Source organism: Chiroxiphia lanceolata, chromosome 27, assembly GCF_009829145.1.
Source record: "Chiroxiphia lanceolata isolate bChiLan1 chromosome 27, bChiLan1.pri, whole genome shotgun sequence".
Classification (NCBI taxonomy): Eukaryota; Metazoa; Chordata; class Aves; order Passeriformes; family Pipridae; genus Chiroxiphia; species Chiroxiphia lanceolata.
The window spans coordinates 1317132-1331979 of NC_045663.1; the positions used below are offsets into that span (position 1 = coordinate 1317132).

The window sequence follows — 14848 nt, forward strand, 5'->3', positions numbered from 1 at the left end:
GCGCCGCTATGCAAATGTTCCGGCGGGGTGGGCGGGGTTATGCAAATATCGGCGGCGCGGCTCGGGCGGGCAGCGCGCGCTGCGGGGACACGGGACCGGGACCGGGACCGGGATCGGGATCGGGATCGGGACCCGGATCGGGATCGGCACTGGAGGGGCCGCCCCGGCTCCGCCGCAGCGCCGGGAACGCGCGTCCGGAGCTGCCGAGGAGGACGAGCCGCTGTCCCGGTGCGTGGTGTCCCCGGGCGGGGAGGGAGGAGGGTCCCGCACGCCCCGGGGGGGGGGAGGTCCCGCACGCCCCAGGGCTCCGGTGTGGCCGGTCCCGAGGAGTCGGGGGACACAACGGCAGCCGCGTCCCCCCCTATTCCCGGCTCCGTCCCGCCGTTCCTGCGGGGCGCTGCACCGCATCCCCCCGGCCGCGCCGTCGGGGCGCACGGGCAGGGGGAGCGGGGCCGGCCCGAGGAGGGGCCGGTGCGGCCGGACCGGCGCCCGGCGGGCTGGTCTGGGCACGGCGGAGCCCCGGCCCCCGCCCCGCCGTCTAGGGATGGCGGGCTATAAAAAGCCTGTGGTTTGCGCCGCGCTCGGGGCGGTTATTTTTACTCGTGTCTGTGCAGGGAGGAACGCCCGGGTTTAACCCAAAAGTGCAGCCTGGATGGCAGCCGCCCTGCCCCGGCCCCGCCACCACCTCCCGGGCCCACCGGGCCCTTTGGGCGCTGGGGCTGAGCCCACCGTGGAGAGGGGACACTGAGGCACGGCCCCGCGGGGCTGGTGGCTCGACGTGCAGGGAGTGTGACAGAGACAGCGGTGACACCCCGGTGCGGCCCCAGGGCCTGGTGACAAACGGGCTGTCACTGCTCTGGCTGTTCCCAGCACTTGCTGGCTCCTTCCCGCTCCCAGGTGGGGATGGGACACGGCTCCTGCCAGCACGTGGCATCTCAAGAGTGTCCCGGTCTCCCTCCATCACCCGGGAGGGGCGAGGTGAATCCTCGGCTGGATCCTCTGCTGGATCCTCCTGCCCGGCACAGCCCATTGCCAGCACATCCCCGGCCCCATCCCTGGGGCTTTACTCCTTTAATGAGAGAAAGTTTCCCAGAGCTGCTGGCTCTGGGGTTTCACAGGGAAGGAATTAACGTGGCAGCCGTGGATGAGTAGGAAGGCAGGGCCGGGACCACGGGCTGTGCCCCCACGGTGCCCCCACATCCCTCGGGGCATCGGGTGCCGGTCGGGAAGGGAGTGTGGGCGAACTGGTGAGCCAGATCCTGGCCCTTTTCCATGTCCCTGGCTGCCAGCTGGACGTGGCACGTGTGGGGAGACCTGTGGGTCTCAGGAAGGAAGGGAGATCCAGGAGGGACATGCAGGCCTAGGTTTGGTTTAGGATGTCAAACGCTCCCGCTCATCTCCAAGCCCGGAGCACTGATGGAAAGGAAAGTAGCTTTGGGAAACTTTGGAAAACTGAGTGTTGCAAGGGGACAGGGATCCTGCTGACTCCCAGGAGAAGCATCCTGGCAGCGAGGGAGCTGGAAAGCCTGGTGTGCCACACTGCAGTGGGAGTGCCTGGAAGGATTTTGGGAGGGGGGACAATTGGTGCATTTAAGACCCTTGAATTTCCCTCCTCTTCACCAGAATTGCAGCAGGATTGTGAGGAGCAAACCAGGTTTGGGAACCAATGCAGCCCTGACAGGATAGGGGTGGGCTCAGGCCAGCCAGGAGCGACCTTGCTGCACCCAGTAGAGCCTCCAGCAGCAAATATTCCCCAAATTAATTCCCTCCATCGTCCCCCAGCTGCAGCGTGGGGCGGCCCAATCCCACGGGAACAGCGTGTTCCTTCCCTTGGTGAACACCGAGCAGAAAAGGTGGTGTGGGCCCGGAGGGGGGGTCTGTGTGTCGGTCTGTCTCCCCAAGGGCAGGAGCTGCCTCGTTTTTGGTGGTGGTGGGGGGGGTGTTTCGATCCTTCCTGCTTCCACACAGTCATTTTGGAACCGAGAAGCCTCCGCCCATCGCGCTCCGCCGGCGGCACCGGCCCGTGGCAGCGCCGGGCACTGGTGGCACTTTCGCTCTGTGTCACCCCCGGCAGGACGGAGCTGAGGCTGGAGGGTCCCTCCAATCCCTGGAGGGACCCAAATCCCACCTGGATTTGGCTCCGGAGGGTCACCCGGCCCTGACTCCGCGTTGGGTAAATCAATTCTAATCAATTAATTAGAACTCTCCCCCCCCCCCGGGGGTTTTGTGGGCGCTGGGGTGAGGTGGGGAAGGGGGTCGGTGGAGGTGCTGGTGGTCCCCAAGGCCCCCTCAGGACCCCTTTCCCAGCAGCCTCTCCTTTCCCCTACTTCCCAGCCTCCCTCCTGCCTTCCCACCCCCCCTCCCAGCGCTGCCAGCCCCGCTCTGGTTTGTACTGGTCGCTTGTCTAAACAACCTATAAAAAGCAGAAGGGCCTGACAGCCCCGGCACAAACCCCGCTCTGCTCGGGCCGTTCCCGGGGCCGGGATGCTGCTCACACCGGCTCTGCCATTCCCTGGGGATCTGTGGGATCCAGAGCAGGGCAGCACCGGCCAGGGGTGGATGTGTGTGTCCCCCCCCCGGTCCCAGCACTGTGTGTCCATCCGTGTCCTGTGCTCCTTCAACCCCGCTGCCCTCCCGGTCCCAGCGAGGCAGCATCAGCCCTGCCCTCCCTCTGGGATTTTGCCGCTCAGATTTTCCCCTCCCTGCCAAACCCAGCTGCTTCTCCCTGTGAAAGACGGGATGGAAACTCTTTCTTCCCGCTTTAATCGTCGTTTTTCTCCAAGAAGACGCTTTCTGGGAGCTGCCAAATGCCGACAGCAATTGATAACCACTCTGTCTCCCCCCCCTTCCTGTTCCTACCCAGTCACCCCCAGCTTTCAGGTTTGCAACTGAATCCCCATAATTTGGTGAAAACAACGTTTTCCCCCAATTTCTGTGCCCCATGGGAGGAGGAATCAGCAGGGAGCTCAGAGATCCTGACCTGGGGTTATTAGGGGAGTGCTCGGACCCCGGAGAGGCTTTGCCCCCAAGCACTCCCCTAATAACCCACCTGCTTTGATTTTAGGATAAATCTGGTGGATTTAACACTTCTGGGATCACTCAGGGATGCAGATGTGTCAAAGGCAGTGCTGGGAACTCCCGTTATCGTGCCGAGCATCCCACACCACACACGCAAAAACACTCCTCTCTCCAGGGGTTCGCTCGGTCTCAGAGCACTAATTAGGGGCTGGGATGGGGAGTTTACACACCCGGGCGTGATGCAAATGACCCCTAAAGGTGTGGAGGACCCGGGGTGTTAATTATAAAGGTGGTGGCAGCGCAGGGGTCGGGGTGACACCCCGCTGTGGGTGCTGGCACGGGCAGGGTGGGCTGAGGGGCTGTGGTACCGCGCCCGGTGCGTGCGAGCGAGCAGAGCCCGGGCTAAAGATAAGCTGGCGTGGGAGGGAGCGGAGCCTGACGGGATGCCAGGCAGCACCAGGGCCTCTGCCTGGCACGGGGAGTGCAGAGTGACTCCTCTCTGGAAGGTTTCGAGGGCTCCAGAGCTGCGGGTTCTGTCGGGATGACAGTGCTGGAGGGTGGTTCACTCATCACGGCGACGTCACGAGGAGCCTCTGCGGGATGTGGGGCCTGCTGGGGACACCCTGACTGGGGGCTGAGGGGTCTCTCCAGGGCTGGCTCCCCTCTCCCTCCTGCTCAGGGCCACGAGCCCTCCCTGGATGTCACCTCCTCCCCAGAACTGCTCCCCCCGGGCCTGTCCCTGTCCCACGGAACAGGCTTCTCGGTTCCACAATGACTGTGTGGAAGGAGGAAGGACGGAAACACCCCCCAAACACGAGGCAGCTCTTGCCCTGGGGGACACAGACGGACACACAGAGCCCCTCCAGGCCCAGGGGTTGCCACCTCTATGTACCAGGGGCTGGAGGTGGCCATGCCAGGCAGAGCCTGTGCCCGTCAGGAGTTGCTGCCCATCCCTTTATCACCCTTAAAACGCAGCATCAAAGCCCCCCCTCCCCTCCCAGCCCTCGGTACCTGTCGGGGGGAACGTGGTGAAACTCTGGGGTGGCCGTGATGACACTCTGGGGTGGGCGTGGTGAACACTATGGGGTGGCCGTGGTGACATGTTGGGGTGGCCATGGTGACACTCTGGGGTGACCGTGGTGACACACTGAGGTGGCAGTGGTGACACTGGCATGGCCATGGTGACACTCTGGGGTGGCCGTGGTGATACTGGCGTGGCCATGGTGACACTGGCATGGCCATGGTGACACTCTGGCATGGCCGTGGTGACACACTGAGGTGGCCGTGGTGACACTGGCATGGCCATGGTGACACTGGCATGGCCATGGTGACACTGGGGTGGCTGTGGTGACACTGGCGTGGCTGTGGTGATACTGGCGTGGCCGTGGCTCCGCGTGTCCCTCCCACCCTGTGGGACCCCTGCCCATGGCACGGTGCTGGTGGCGGTGATGGCCCAGCCATGGGTGTCCCCAGGGGTACCAGGGTGGGCTGGGCAGCCGAGGGGGTGCAGAGCCCTCGTGGGCAGGGCGGGGAGGTGGCTGATGAAACCACCCCGGGTGTTGCACGAGGCCTCCACCGGCTCTGCCGCTGCTGACCGGGGGGTCCGGCTGTGGTGGGTGCCCGTCACGCCCCTGGCCCCACGGTGCTGAGGCTGCTGCTTCCTCTGGACTCCCCCCCTCACCTGCTGGGCTGGGCTGGGACCACCAGAGCATTGTCTTGTGGGTGCTGGTCCCATCCAGGACACCCACAGGGTCACTTTGTGGGTGGTGGGACTCCCTTGGGACTCCCACAGAGTCACCTTATGGGTGCTGGTGTCATCTAGGACCCCCACAGTGTCACCTCGTGGGTGCTGAGACCCTCTTGGGACCCCCACAGTGACACCTCATGGATGCTGGTGTCATCCAGGACCCCCACAGTGTCACCCTCTGGGTACTGGGACCTCCCTGGGACCCCCACAGTGTCACCCTATGGGTGCTGGGACCCCCCTGGGACCACTGCAGTATTGCCCCATAGGTGCCTGTGCCCTCCAGGACTCCCACAGAGTCACCCCATGGGTGCTGGGACCCCCCTGGGACCCCCACGGCCTCACCCCATGGGACACTGGGGCACCACAGCACCCAGAGAGTCGGGGGGGACTGTCCCCACACAAACCCTTGGCAGCAGGTGGGCGACACACCTTCCATCCCCAGCACCCCAGAGCCCTAAAAATCCCCCTTCTGGGGCAAGGCAGAGCAGGGATAGGGGGGGAATCCCAGCTGGGTGAGCACCCCCTGCCCCAAACAGGCCAGACCCCGCTGGCACCCCGAGCCCCCCCGGGGAACCCCAAACCGAACCCCGTGGGCTGGGGGTGGGCAGCCAGAGCTGACCCCTCGGGGTGGCCCCGGGGTTTACTGGGAGCGTCCTCGGTGTGGTGCCACAGGTGTCGGGGCCGGGAGAGCGGGAGCTGGTTGGGAAAACCTCCTCCATTCCCGCCGGGAACCACCGCCGGCTCTTTCCGGCGGGGCCGGGGTGGTCCGGGCACCCCCCGCGCCCCCGGTGCCCTGCGTGGGCCCCGGGACACAGGGTGGCAGCGGGGCCGTGGGAACGGCAGCGCCATTTCCTTCCATAAATTAAAATTAGTTTTGATCGGCTAAATTTAGCAGCCCGGCAAAGATGGTAAAATGGCAACGTGCTCCAGACGGGGGGAAGCGGGACCAGCCCGGGGGGCACCGGGGCAGCGAAGGGTTGGCTGGGCCCCAACTGCCCCCCCCGGGTGCAGCCCTGGGGATGGGCTGTTTGGGGTTCCCGGGGCGCTGGTTGGCCCCAGCACTGGGTTCCTGGCCCTGTTGGCTTCCCAGCTTGGCTCTTGCCCCGTGGCCCTGGTGTGGGGACAGCGGGGACAGCGCCAGGCTGGGTCTGCCCCCAAACTGGGGCACCCATTAGGAGCACCTTGATCCCCCCCGTGGCTCTGCCCCGGAGGCACTGGGGGGGATCCCAGAGGGGTTTTGGGGTGACTGGGGCTGGGGGAGGGCAGAGGAGCGAGAGTCAGGGCTGTTTGGCAGCGGAGGGGGGGGCACGGTGGGGTCTCAACCCTGTGCCAGGCTCTGAGGGGTGCAGGTACCCCCCAGACAAGGGGGATGTGGGGTCCCCAGGCCCCTCGCCCTTCCCAGGGCCGGCTCACGTGGCCACTGGAGGTGGGTGGTTTCGCTTTGCCGTCTCCTCGTGCAGCCACTTCCTGGCCTGCGAATGGCGGAGGTCAAATTTAGCCTGTTAGTCTGAGCTAGAAGAAGAAAAAAAAAAAAAAATTAAAAAAACCCCCAACTGGAGCCCAAAACCATCCCCTTTGCTGGAGGGACCCTCCCCGCCGCCCGCCCTTAAATCCGCCCTCCCCGTCCCACAGACCCACCATCAGCAGCGTCAGGGGCAGCATCAGAGCAGCCCCCCCGGCCTTGAGGGGGGAGCAGAGGGATGGAAAGTCTCATCCTGAGCTCCCAGTGAAGATTTGGCATCCCAGCACCGTGGTTTTCCAGCCGACACCCAGAGGTGCTCAGGGCCCAGGGTGATGGAGCCGGGGTGGCCGGGCAGGGGCTGAGGGGATTTTTTTCCCCTCTACCCCATCAGAATTCCCCAATTTATTTTTCCCCCCCCCCCACTTTCCAGTTTGCTGCCATCTTTGCGGAAGATGAGACAAAAAAAAAAACCCAAAAAAACCCAAAACTTCCTCCGAAAAACCTTTTTTTTTTTTCTTTTTTTTTTTTTTTTTCACAGCAGAAAAGCTTATTTTTGGCGGTGCTGGGGCGGGGATGCTCGCTCGGGGCGGCCCTGGGGCCGCGGGGCTCAGGGGCTTCTCGCTCTCTTCCAGCCCCGAACCCCGGCGCAGGAGGCGAAAATGGGCCGTAAAAAAATACAGATCAGCCGAATTTTGGACCAGCGGAACCGGCAGGTAGGACCCACTCAGGGGGGGCAGCGGGGACAGGGGGAAAAACCTCTGGGTGCTCCCACCACCCTCGGGGGTGCTGGGCCCTGCGGAGGGTCCCCAGGAGGAGGGTGTGGGGCCGAATCCGGGGGTCTCCAGCGCGGTGTTTCCCCCCCCCAAGGTGACGTTCACCAAGCGGAAATTCGGGCTGATGAAGAAGGCCTACGAGCTGAGCGTGCTGTGCGACTGCGAGATCGCCCTCATCATCTTCAACAGCACCAACCGGCTCTTCCAGTACGCCAGCACCGACATGGACAAGGTGCTGCTCAAGTACACGGAGTACAGCGAGCCCCACGAGAGCCGCACCAACTCCGACATCCTCGAGGTACCGGGATGAAGGGGGCGGTCTGGGCAGGGCTGAGGTGGCTGCAGGACCCCCCTGATGGCCCCGTTTTTTCCCCCCCCAGACGCTGAAGCGCAAGGGGCTGGGGTTGGAGAGCCACGAGCTGGAGCTGGACGAAGGCCCGGAGCCGGGGGACAAGGGGAGGAGGCTGAGCGAGGGCGTGGACCTGTCGGTGGCACGGAACAGGTTCTACGTGAGTCGCTGGTGGAGGGGGGGTGAGGGACCCCCAGAGACCCCGTCCCCCCTCCCTTGTCCCTGATCTCAGCCCTGCAGAACCCTGAGTGTCCCCAAGAGTCCCCATCCCCTCCTCGTCCCTGATCTCAGCCCTGCAGAGCCCTGAGGGACCCCCAGAGACCTTGTCCCCTCCCCTGTCCTTGATCCTGGCCCTGCAGAGCCCTGAGTGTCCCCAGGAGTCCCCATCCCCTCCCTGTCCTTGATTTTGGCCCTGCAGAGCCCTGAGTGTCCCCAGGAGCCCCCATCCCCTCCTCTGTCTGCGATCTTGACCCTGCAGAGCCCTGAATGTCCCCAAGAGTCCCCATCCCCTCCCTGTCCCCGACCTCTCCTTTGGCCTGAGAGTCCCAGGGGTCCCCAAGGTCCTCATCCCCTCCTTCGACCTCTGCTTTGCCCTGCACAGCCCCGAGGGTCCCCGGGAGTCCCCATCCCCTCCCTTGACCTCTCTTCTGCCTTGCAGGGCTCCGAGGGTCCCCTCCCTCAACCTCTGCCTCTCTCTGCACATCCCCGAGGGTCCCCAGGAGTCCCTGTCCCCTCCCTGTCCTTGACCTCTGTCTGTCCCCGCAGAGCCCGGGGCCGCTGCCCGAGGCCGCCTACGGCAGCTCCCCCCCGGCCACGGACACGTCCCTGGGCAGTGCCAGCAGCTCCCCCCAGAGCCAGGGTCGCTCCCCCGCCTTCAAACCGGCAGCCCCGAAGCCCCCGGGTCGGTCCCCGGGGCCGCTGCCCCCAGGTAGGCTGGGACCCCTCAGCTGGGGACGCTGTGGGGAGAGGGAGGTGGGGGGAAGGTCCCTGTTGTTGGTGCCCCATCCCTGCCTTGGGCACCCCGTCCCCACCAGGGGCACCCCATCCCTGCCATGGGAACCCTGTACCTGCCATGGGCACCCCATTCCTACCATGGGCACCCTGGCCTCGACACAGGCACCTCATCCCCACAACAGGCACCCCATCCACACCATGGGCACCCCGTCCCCACCAGGGGTACCCCACCCCTGCCAAAGGAACCCTGTACCTGACATGGGAACTCTGTACCTGCCACGGGCACCCCATTTGTACCGTGGGCACCCTGACCTCGACAAAGGCACCTCACCCCCACAACAGGCACCCCATCCCTGCCATGAGCACCCCATCCCCATCGTGGGCACCCCATCCTTACTATGGGCACCTGAACCCCACCATGGGCACCCCATCCCTGCCATGGATATCCCAACCCCACCATGTGCACCCCATCCACACCATGAGCACCCCATCCCTGCCATGGATATCCCAATCCCTCATAAGCACCCCAACCCCACCATGGGCACCTCACCCCCACCATGAGCAGTCTGTCCCTACCATGAGCACCCCATCCCTGCCATGGATATCCCAACCCCACCATGTGCATCCCTTTCCCATCACAGGCACCCCATCCCTGCCTTGGATATCCCAACCCTGCCATGGGCACCCCATCCCCACCACGGGCACCCTGTCCCCACCATGAGCACCCCAACCCCACCATGAACACCCCAAACCCACCATGGGCACCCTATTCCCACCATAGGCACCCCATCCCTGCCGTGGATATCCCAACCCCACCACAGGCACCCTGTCCCCACCATGAGCACCCCAACCCCACCATGAGCACCCCAACCCCACCATGGGCACCCCATCCCCACCATGAGCACCCTGTCCCCACCACGAGCACCCCGGCCCCGCTGACCCCACGGGGGTTTTCCCAGCCTGGCCCCGCATGCAAAGCTGCCCTCGCAGCCTCTCCCGGGGATTTACCGGGCACGGGGCCGGGGCGGCTGCGTGGGCAGGGAGAGCTGCTGCAGCTCCAGCTGTGGAAACACCGGCCCCGGGCCCCCCTCCAGCTGCTTCCTGCCCCCCCCAGCACCCAGCACCCAGCACCCAGCTGGGCCCTCACCCCGCACCCACAGCCCGAGCACGGCACGAGGGGCTCATCCTGCCCGGCGGTGACAGGGACCTGGCAGCCTCCAGGGCCAGGTGGCTGATGGAAAAGCTGATGGAAAAAGAAAGAGATGCTGGGCCTTGGCCAGTGGAAACCCCCCTGCCCCGGGTGGGTGGGAGGTGGGTGGGTGGGGGGTGTGGGTGTACAGCGTCCCCATCCATCTCCTTTGGGTGCTGGATGTTCCCCCTTGGGTGGTTCTGGATGTTCCATGGGGAGCTCGGGGGTGGGAGCTCCCTGTGGCAGGGTCCAGAGGGGGGGTTGGCAGCCTGCTGGCACCGGGGTTGGGTGCAGCCGCTGCCTTTGTGTGTCACCTCTTGTCACAGCCCGTGGCCACAGCCCAGCTGCGCCGGTGGCCCCGGAGGATGTGGCCACGAGGGCACCGGAGCGGCCACCGTCACACCCGTGGGGATCCCCCCCCCGTCCCCACATCCCCTGGAGCCTCCATCCCCCTGTTCTTCTGTCCCTGCAGGTCTCGGCTACCCCCTGTTCCCTGCGGGCGGCCTGAACCGAGCCCTGGCCACCAAGACCCCCCCCCCGCTGTACCTGGGGGCCGAGGGCCGGCGCGGGGAAGCCCAGGGCAGCCTGGCGAGCGCCCGGGGCGGCGGCAGCACCGCGGTGAGTCCGGCTGTCCCCGGGGCCACGGCGGTGTCCCCTCCCCAAACCCAGCTCCTCCCAGCTCCCCTTCCTCAGCCCAGCACCGGGGCTTTGCTGGGGGGCGCAGGAAGGGAGCGGGGTGGGGGGAGACGCTGCATCACGGCCCCCCCCGAGGGCTGTGGCGGCACAAAGCCCGACGGGCTCACCCCGTGCTCCCACAGCGGCCGCTCTACCCGGCCCTGCAGACCCTGAGCCCCGTCCTCGCCCCGGGCAGCTCCAGCATCCCGAGCCACGGCCTCGCCGGCTTCCCCTTCCTCAGCCCAGCCCAGGCGGGTGAGTCCTGGTCCCTCAGCCTTGGGACAGCATCGACATCCTCCTCCCCATCCCCCCCTCCCAACCTGTGGATCCCCCTCCCCCGGATCCCGCTCACTCCTGTCCTCCTGCCCAGCAGATTTCGGGGCTGGCGAGGTCCCGCCGCCCCCCGGGTTCCTGCAGCCCGGCCCCCCGGCGTGGCAGCACCCCCGGGACATGGCAGCACTGGGGTAAGGACGGGGGGACTGCGGGTTGGGGGACAGGGGGGGGTCTGCTCGTGGGTGCCACCTCCCAGCACCCAAGGCACAGCCCCCCACCCTCCACGCTGGTGCCTGTCCGGCTTCACCCCAAAACTGGGGTGTGTAGGGTCACCCCAGACTCCTCCCCAGCTCGCCACTGTTGGCAGAGCCTGTTTCCAACTGGATTTCCCCATGGAGCCGGTCCCCGTGTGCCCCCCCCGGTCACACACCAGGCTCCCAGCAGCTGGATGGGCACCCACCCAGTGCCCAGCTGGGCCAGAGCCGGGGCATGACACGAGTTTGGGGGGTTCTCAGCCCCTCTAGGGATGAAAAGCAGGGGTGAGCTCAGCCTTTCTCCACCCTGCACACCCCAGCAGGGCACCCAGGGAGACCCGGCCTCACCGCCCTCCCCTCTCGCCCCAGGGTCAGCAGCCGGATCGTCTCTGCCGAAGACCCTCCTCCGGCCCCCGGCTCCTCCCCGCAGCACCCAGCCATCAGCATCAAGTCGGAGCGGGTCTCCCCGGGGCTGGGCTGCCCCTCGGGCACCCCCCAGCCCCCCCTGGCCAGCCTGGCGTCCCTCAGCGAAGCCTCCCGAGGCCCCGGAGACCTCCAGCCCCGGGATGACTACGCCAAGGGGTACCCGTACCCCCTCGGTGCCCCCCGGCCGCCGGCGGAGGAGCAGAGGGTCGCGGTGCCCCCGCGGCGGGCGCAGCCCATGGACGTTTGGCAGAGATAGCGAGGCCGAGGGGGCGCGGGGGGGTGGACCGGGGGAAGCCGCGCTTGGGGGAGCAGCCCCCCCTTCGCCCCCACCCTCAGACCCTCGGGGAGAGCCCCCCCGTGCCCTTTGCAGCTCGCGAGAGGTGCCGCGGGGGCTTCTGGTGGGGTCCCGGCCCCCCACCCCGCTGCCCCCCACATACCACCCACCCCCCTCCTCGCCGCGCTGCCCCCGGGACCCCTGCGAGGCCGGGACCCCCCCCCCAGGGGCAAGGAGAGCTGCCCCCGGTGCCCATCCCCGCCCGTCCCCGCCTGTCCCCGCACCGGAGCGTCCCCAGCGAGCGGGAGTGGCTGAGAAGTGCCACGCGGTGGCAGCAGGACTGAGAGCACCGGCGGCAGCTCCAACCCCACACCCCCACACCCCCCGGCCCAACCCTGAGCCCAGGGGGGGCTGCCGGGGTCCCGCAGTGAAGGGGGTGTGAAGGGGGAAGAAGGGAGGGGGCGGCCGGGGTGGTGGGTGCTGCCCCTCCCCACACACCCACAGGGGCTCTTTTCTATTTATTATTATTATCTTCTCGCCAATAAAGAGCTGGGGGTGTCGGGGTGTCTGCTGTGATCTTCTTGGGGACAGGCCGCGTGCCTTGGGGTGGCAGGTCGTTAATGTCCCCGGGGGGAGAAATGGCCCTTTGTCTCAGCGTTGCTGTCCCCACCCCCGGTGCCCCCCCCAGGCTCAGAGCCACCCCTCCAGGGTCACCAGCCAGCAAGGTGGGTGACAGCCGGGTCACCCCCGGGCTGACCAGGTCCCCGCGGCCCAGCCGTGCCGCCCCCACCCCTCGGTGACCCCAAAAAGCTGCTCGGAGGGTCTCAGTGCCACAGCCCGGCGCTGGGAGCGGGTGGGAGGAGGACAAACCCCTTCTGTGCCCTTAAGATCGGTACCGGCGGGGCAAGGGGGGGGTTAAGAGGAGGGGTGGGACCGGCCCGGCTGAGCTCTGCCTCTTATAGCTCAGGGCTGGGCTGGGGATGGGGGTTCTGCCGCTTTTTGGGGTGGGGGATCGTCCCCCGGGGCCTGTTGGGCACGGCCACGGTCACGGCCACGCTGCTGGGGGGTGGGTGAGGAGGGGAGGACCGGGGTCCTGCGGTGCCCATCGCCCCGGAGGGGGGTTTGCAGGGGGTGGGGGGTTCCCCCCAGCGCTGTCCGGGCACCCCCAGTTCGGGATCAGGTGGGGGCAGAGAGGGGGGGTCCCTCCACACCGCCAGGGCCGAGCTGGGCCCCTTCTGCGGCGGGGGGGATTACTGAGCCGAGCCCCGAGATTAAAACCTGGGCGGGAGATTAATCCTGGGAAGAGTTTGCCCCGTTTAATAGAGCGACATAAATACCAGCCGGGATTAGGGGGCTGCGCGGAGCCCCGGCAGCCCAGGGCTGGGTCCGGGCTCGGCCCAGGGCCCCCCCTCGGATGGTGGGTCCCCTCCTGGGCCACCCTTGGGACTGGGAAGGGGCTTCTGCACGGAAAAAGAGGAGGCGAGACACCCGGTGAAAGTGTGGGGGCTGGGGTAAGAGACACTGATTGAATAGCAATGACTGCATGATTTATGGTTTGCATTATTGCATGGCTCATTTGAATATATGCTAATAAGGCTTTTCTCCCCGTTTTGTTTGTAAGATTTAGATTTGCTATGGCAACCCGCTGGCATGGAAGGAGCGCCAGGAAATGTCAGGGCGAGGTGAGCCCCGGGGAGGGGCTCGGGGCTGTCGGGGTTGGGGGGGGGGACACACTCTTCGCATCCCACCACCGGGACACGGGAATGGCCGGCGGGACCCGGAGGGCAGAGCGGGAGACCCGGAGCCACCGGAGCCACGAATCCCACCGGCACCTGCAGGTCCAGTAACGCCCGTTGCGACAGGTCCTGAACTGGGGTTGGGGGGTGCCCTGGGGTGCCCCCAGCTCCGCTTTGGTGCTGCAGAGAGGCCCCTCTGCCCCTCTGCCCCCAGCCTCGTGTCGCTGCTCACCTGCCCCGAGACTCCAGCGCAGGGGAGGGGGGGGTGTCCCATCGCTCTGGACCCAAAAGTGGCACCCAGGGACCCCCAGCTTTACTGGGGAGGGGGTGGACAGTGCTCGGGGTGACACTGGGAAGCGACAGAGCACCCGCTTTCGCTCTGTGTCCCCCACCATCCATCCCACGGGGTCCTGGCCCACCGAGGAGGGGTCTGGGCCATCTGCCCACCTCTGTAGCTGCCTGTCCCCTTCCCAGGTGGCCCGAGAGCTGCCCCAGTGAAGCCCAGTTACCTGCAGAGCCAGCACGGGGGGGGTCTGTGCTGCTCCGGGGGGGTGCTGGGCTCCAGCGCTCGGGGCTGCGGGGCCGGTGGGGCTTTGTCTCCCGGTCGGTGCCGGTCCCTCTCCCAGCGCGGGGGGGGATGTGGCTGCCGAGGGTCTGCACCCCGATTTGGGGGGCTGTGCGCCTCGCAATCAGGGTGTTCCCTTGCTGGGGAAAGACGAGTGGGTCGGTTTTGGGGGCGTTGGCCCCTCCCCAGAGCCCTGGGGGAGCAGCCCCGTGTCACCGGATCCCAAACCCGGTGAGGGGGTGTGGGCAGAAGGTCCGTGTCCCTCAGGGTGGCGGTGCCACCGAGGGGACACATCCCGGGTCCCCGCGCTGTCCCCTCCCCTCGGCTCTGTCCCCGCTGGGAGAGCATCGGGCCTGTCCCCTCGGAGCCCCACGGCCACGTGTGACCGCGGGCAGGGCCGGGGACGCTCCGGGCTGTCGCGGTGTCCCCGGGGCTGGGCACCGCGTGTCCCTGCAGCCACCCGGCCGCCAGGGCCGCCCGCTCCGACGGGGGCCGGTCTCCGCTCCCGGGAACTGTTCCACGCCTTACAACGGGGCAGGAACGAGCCCCGGGGCTGGCGACGAGCGGCCGCGGCCCCGACGGATCGGAGGTGGCCGGTCCCTCCTCGCCGTCCCGCCGCAGCAAACTGGGGCCGAGCCGGGCACCGGGGGCTGCCTTCCTTCCCCCCCCCCGGTGCATTCTCCCCCAAACACCCACTTTGTTGTTTTGCGAGAGCCCTGAAATATTGATGGCGCTGCACCGAGCGCCTCTTAATGAATTTTTGATCAAAACTGTATCAGGGAGCCAAAATATGCCACCCATCCATCCGCCCCCCCAACCCCCCCAAACCCGCGCCCCTCGGGGGTGGGGGGCACCGGGCCCGCCGGTACCGGGGGGATGCAGGACCCGGGCCCGACCCAAGGGCCTTTTACCGGTGGAAGTCCCCGGGTAACGCAGGGGTCTCACTGTCACTGAGGGCGGGGGTCGCACCCCACAGTCGGGCACGGTTATTCCAGGACTGGCGGCAGGATTTGGGGTGCCCGACCTGCAGCCCGCGGGGCTGGGAGGGCCCGGCCGAGCCCCCCTGAAGCCCCGGCTGGACGGGACGGGCGGTGGGCGGCCGGGGCAGCGAGTCCCGGTGCCCCCCAGCCCGGCCGGGAGAAATATTCGTTAA

General features: G+C 67.0%; 1 protein-coding gene across 1 annotated transcript; it reads left to right on the forward strand.

Moving 5' to 3' along the window:
• The first annotated feature begins 204 nt into the window (after window positions 1-204).
• On the forward strand, window positions 205-11376 carry MEF2B (myocyte enhancer factor 2B). Its single transcript, XM_032712181.1, has 9 exons — window positions 205-228; window positions 6860-6940; window positions 7095-7298; window positions 7381-7509; window positions 8115-8277; window positions 9965-10110; window positions 10311-10422; window positions 10538-10631; window positions 11064-11376. Exons 2-9 carry the CDS (start codon window positions 6887-6889, stop codon window positions 11374-11376), a joined length of 1215 nt encoding a protein of 404 aa, XP_032568072.1. The 5' UTR covers window positions 205-228; window positions 6860-6886.
• Window positions 11377-14848: the final 3472 nt, after the last annotated feature.